The 4,638-nt window shown below is 52.5% G+C and overlaps 1 protein-coding gene across 1 annotated transcript; it reads left to right on the plus strand.

Moving 5' to 3' along the window:
- Nucleotides 1-706: 706 nt before the first annotated feature.
- On the plus strand, nucleotides 707-1,199 carry NHLH1 (nescient helix-loop-helix 1). The gene has a single exon (XM_079930824.1). It carries the CDS (start codon nucleotides 728-730, stop codon nucleotides 1,127-1,129), a length of 402 nt encoding a protein of 133 aa, XP_079786950.1. The 5' UTR covers nucleotides 707-727; the 3' UTR covers nucleotides 1,130-1,199.
- The last annotated feature ends 3,439 nt before the right edge of the window (nucleotides 1,200-4,638 follow it).

Genomic DNA, 4,638 nt, shown 5'->3' on the forward strand with positions numbered 1-4,638 from the left:
GGATATTAACCCCTTACATCTATATGAATTGCAAATAACTTCTCCCATTGCCTTTTCATTCTGTTAATTGTGTCCTTTGACGCACAAAAGTTTGTAGGTTTGATGTAGTCCCATTTGTCTATGTTTGCCTTTGTTGCCTCTGCTTCTGGTATGACATCTAAGAAATCATTGCCAAGTCCAATGTCATGAAGTTTTCCCCCTGTGTTTTCTTTAGGAGCTGCAGTTTTAAGTCTTACACTTAGGTCTTTAATCCTCTTGCTCAGTTTTATCCTGACCCTGTCCTTCTCATTGCTTCTTCTCCTTTCGAGTTGCCGACTTTCTGGATCTCTTCCCTTCTCTCCATCTTTCCTCTTACTCCTTGACACCATGGCCTCCTGCCTGTCTCTCCTGCCTCACTGCCTCCACCCCTCCCCATGTTTCTGCTGTTCTTTCCCCAAGCTTACAGTACCTCCCCCTCTCCCAGCCCATCTTAAACCTTCCTCACCCCTCCCCATCTCTGAACTGTCCCCTCCTTCCTCCCTCTGCCCTTACCAATTTCCCCTTCTCTCTTCCAGGCTCCCGACCAGAACGCTGACCATGGAACCCTGAAGTGGCTCTCACTTCCTTGAGCTCAGTGGCAGACCCCACCACCCCAGGCCCTTCCTGCCCCTCCCGCAACCAGCTTTCAGGCTCCCAGAGGGAGGGGTGGGGAGGGGATCCTGATCTCACAGGGCGAGGGGCATCCATCATGATGCTCAACTCAGACACCATGGAGCTGGACCTGCCTCCCACCCACTCTGAGACCGAGTCAGGCTTCAGCGACTGTGGGGGCGGGGCGGGCCCTGACGCGGCGGGGCCGGGGGGGCCGGGAGGGGGCCAGGCTCGCGTCCTGGAGCCAGGAGAGCCGGGCCGGAAAGACCTGCAGCACCTGAGCCGTGAGGAGCGGCGGCGCCGGCGGCGCGCCACAGCCAAGTACCGCACGGCCCACGCCACGCGGGAGCGAATTCGCGTGGAAGCCTTCAACCTGGCCTTCGCCGAGCTGCGCAAGCTGCTGCCCACGCTGCCCCCCGACAAGAAGCTTTCCAAGATTGAGATCCTGCGCCTGGCCATCTGCTACATCTCCTACCTGAACCACGTGCTGGACGTCTGAACACTGCCTGCCTCCCGCCCTGGATTCACTCCTCTCCCCGGGGCTTCGCTGGGGTCCCTCCTCACCGCTCACTGCTTAGAACGGCCTCTCCTCCCTGAGTCCCTGTACCTTGGCATAGCATGTACCCACTGGCCCTGGGCTCAGGCAGAGTGCCCACCGGTTGGTCGATTGGTCGAAGGAGACTTCCTTTTACTCACCTAGGCAGCCGGAGGGCTCTTCTCGTGGGTACCTTCTACAGTTTGTGTTTGGGACCCAGCCGGTTAGAAATGTTTTTGCTTGGGTGGTGGGTATACAGTCTTGGAATCTCCCCTTGGCTTGCTCATGGGCTGCTGCCTCTTCTACTCCTACATCCAAATTTTCAGAGACACACCCCCTTCCCCAGACCCCGACTCTGTCTCCCATCCTGTTTGCACCCTGTTGCAGCTTCTCCTGCCCATGGTAGAGGGGCAGCATGGGAACAGGAAAGGGGAAGGCTGGGGTTAGAGGGTGTGGGCTTTTTCTTAGACATCTCAGTCTAGCCCTTGGGAGGCAGGGGCATGGTGAGGTAACTCCTGTGAGGGGAATCTCAGTAGCTGGGGATTATGGAAAAACTCTTCCTGTTTTCTATCTTGTTCCTGAGGCTTAGCATATACAGACCTCGGATCTTACTTGGTAGTGAGTGCCTTGCCCTCTCTGAGCTATTTGGCCCCCTCCCTATCTCCTCCCACCCCAACCATCCCAATTTTCTTCTTCTTTGTGTGCAGCTAGAGAAAGGGAACCTAGATCTTGGGGTAGGGGGTGATGTCCCCCAAATCAGCCCAGAGCATCTGCAAAAGGCCCAGGCAGTGAGTGGGCCAAATCTCATGTCTGCTTCCTCCATCCCAGTCCACCACAAAGATGTGCAAAACCCACACTGATTCCTCCCTCGGATGCAGGGGGGATGCCCTGTTGTTGCCCTCTGGGAAAGCTCAGCTCTCCCGACCCTAGGACCTGTTTATTATATTTTTTCTGCTTCCTTAAGCTGCCTTTATTAGCAAGGGAAGATAACCCCCTACCCCATCCCACCTCGTGGCTCTCTGCGCTACCCCCACGTTGCTGAGCGCCCCCTGCTCAGTAGCCCAGGGTCCGTGGCAGAATGAAGGGCCTGAGGACCTGCGTAGAAGAGATGAGCTCACCGCACTTCCCATGCTTCCACCTCCCTCGCACCAAACTCCTAGCTCTACAAGGATATTATTTATTTACGTATTTATTTATTTATTCATCTATTTATTTACGTATTTATTTATAAATATTACTATTTATTGCCGAGTCGTGCACTTTGGGGTCGAGTGAGGGAGCTCCTGGCTGTCCTAGCCAGGTCTCTCTTGCTTCCTCCCTAGTTATTCCCTTCCCTTTCTTGCTCCTTCTGTAACTCCAGGTGTGTGTGGGGATCCCTTTTGCTCACCACACCCATATCCCTTCCTGGGATCCATCTGTCCTGACACCCTAGTCCTCTGGGATGGCGCCCCTCCCCCACTTCCAGGGCTCCTGGATCCTTCTTCAGCTCCCTCCATCCCCAGACAATCCCACCCCAGTCCTGCCTGCTCCTTTTCTCTCTCCAGCCCTCTCCCATGACCCTCACTTCTTCCTAAGACCCCCAACAGTGGGCCCTAAAGGTCTGTGTCCTGTGTCCTGTGTGTGATTTCCTCCTGTTGCAGTTCTGATTTCATACAAAAAGAAGAATTAAAGTGACCTCGTTCTAGCACCAGGTACAGCTGTGGATTATTCAATTGGGTTGGGAAGCTGGACTGCAGGTTATGATAGAGTGGGCATTGAGGGTCCCAAGCTTTGAAGGCTCTCCTGATGGGATCACGAGAGCTCACTATGGTGAGCAAATGAAAAAAGAGAGAAGGGGTCACAGAGTAAAGAGGTGCAGGGGAGGGTGTAACAGGTCCCAGGCCTCTCCACCTAACGTACCATGTACTTCCATCTTGGCACCCACTGAGTGAAACTTTCTGACCCCTCTGATGTTGTGCTTCTGCTCCTGGTCTCTATGGATCAGGGAAGGAGCTGAGTGCCCCAGTGGAACCCAAGTTAAACATGCGTCTGTGGGTCCACGTTGCTGGGTTATGAAACATTTCATGCCATGGCTATGAAACATGGCCTTCCCCATTATTGTCTCTGAGCTGGATCAAAATTCCTTGCAATCATGGTTCTTGGCCCATTTTGTGTTCCCCAACTTTCAGATACTCGAGAGAACACAGTGGAGGACATGGTACTAAGAGAAGAATAGGGAAAGGGATAAAAAGTAGTGCTGAAGGAATATCAAAGGAATCCTGGAAGGGACTCTAAAATCAATTTATAGATGAGGAAACTAGAGCCCAGAGAGGAGAAGGACCTTGCCCGAGGTCACACATTTAGTTAAGGGCAGAGAGAAGGTTCAAACCCAGGTTCTTTTTGTCCTATACTGCCAATGCCCCTCTGCTTCTCTGAAATGAGCCAGCCTGACAGGTGACGCTCTATGGACTCCCTATTTTAACAGGAACTTTGATAAACTAGAGAGTATTCAGAGTTGTGCGGCCAAGAAGACAAAAGGTCTGGAAACAACTTCACAGAAGGAATAGTTGAAACACTGAGGATATGTGTCTTTACCAGAATAGATTTAGGGACAATATGATACCCATCTTCAAATATTGAAAGAAAAAACAAAAACAGACATTCTATGTGGTCCCAGGAGGCAGAACAAAGACCAGTAGGTGGAAGTGATAGGAAACAGATTTTTAACTCCAAAAAGCGTTGCAACATCTGGAGCTGTCCAGCAGTGGAAGCGCCTGCCTCAAGGAGGAGGAGTCCAAATAGGCTGAAGAAAACACTGTAGGCAGAGCTGCCAGGGAGCCATTCCTGCCGGATGAAATCCTGGCTAGGTGAACTTGAAGATCCTATCCAAACTTTAGAAGGCTGAAGGCCTTCTGAGAAGGCTGAATGCCAACACTGGGAGGAAGATGCTGAGATGTCCTTCAGTCTCTGAAGGGTGCTGTTTTCATCTCTGATGGGCAAAGAATGACATCAGCAGCAAGAGGGGTTTGAGTTAGACTTAGGGAAGAACTCCCATACGGGAAGAGGTTGACATCTTCCCTTCCCCATCTGATTTAGATGACATGTACTCTGCCCAGAACCTGGCAAGAGGGAGGACTGAACAGAGACCACGGAGAATCTGAGGACTACAAGGGGCCAGGGTGGGAAGGGAGCACAGAAATTGCTGAATCCAACACTTTTGTTTGAAAGGCAGGTGAAATGCTGTCCACAAAGGTGATGGGGCTCACCCATGATGGCGGACTGGGGTTACCTGGCCCCAAGTGCTTTGCGCCTTCCACTGCACAGCAGCCTCAGTCCGCTGAGCGCCCTGCCTCCCTCTCATCACTTTGCCCCGCTGGAAAGCAGAAGGGGTTACTGGGCCCCTCCCCTCAGGGATCCCTTAGGGCCTGGGGATGGTGAGAGGGGGCGGCTGCAGCTGTTCTACTGCTAGCTCCGAATTTCTTCAGATAATCAAT

The sequence above is a fragment of the Stenella coeruleoalba genome (assembly GCF_951394435.1).
Source record: "Stenella coeruleoalba genome assembly, chromosome: 1".
In the NCBI taxonomy this organism is placed as follows: Eukaryota; Metazoa; Chordata; class Mammalia; order Artiodactyla; family Delphinidae; genus Stenella; species Stenella coeruleoalba.

Coding starts and splice junctions, on each gene's coding strand:
- NHLH1 (XM_079930824.1), top strand. CDS start 728: ATGATGCTCAACTCAGACACCATGGAGCTGGACCTGCCTCCCACCCAC.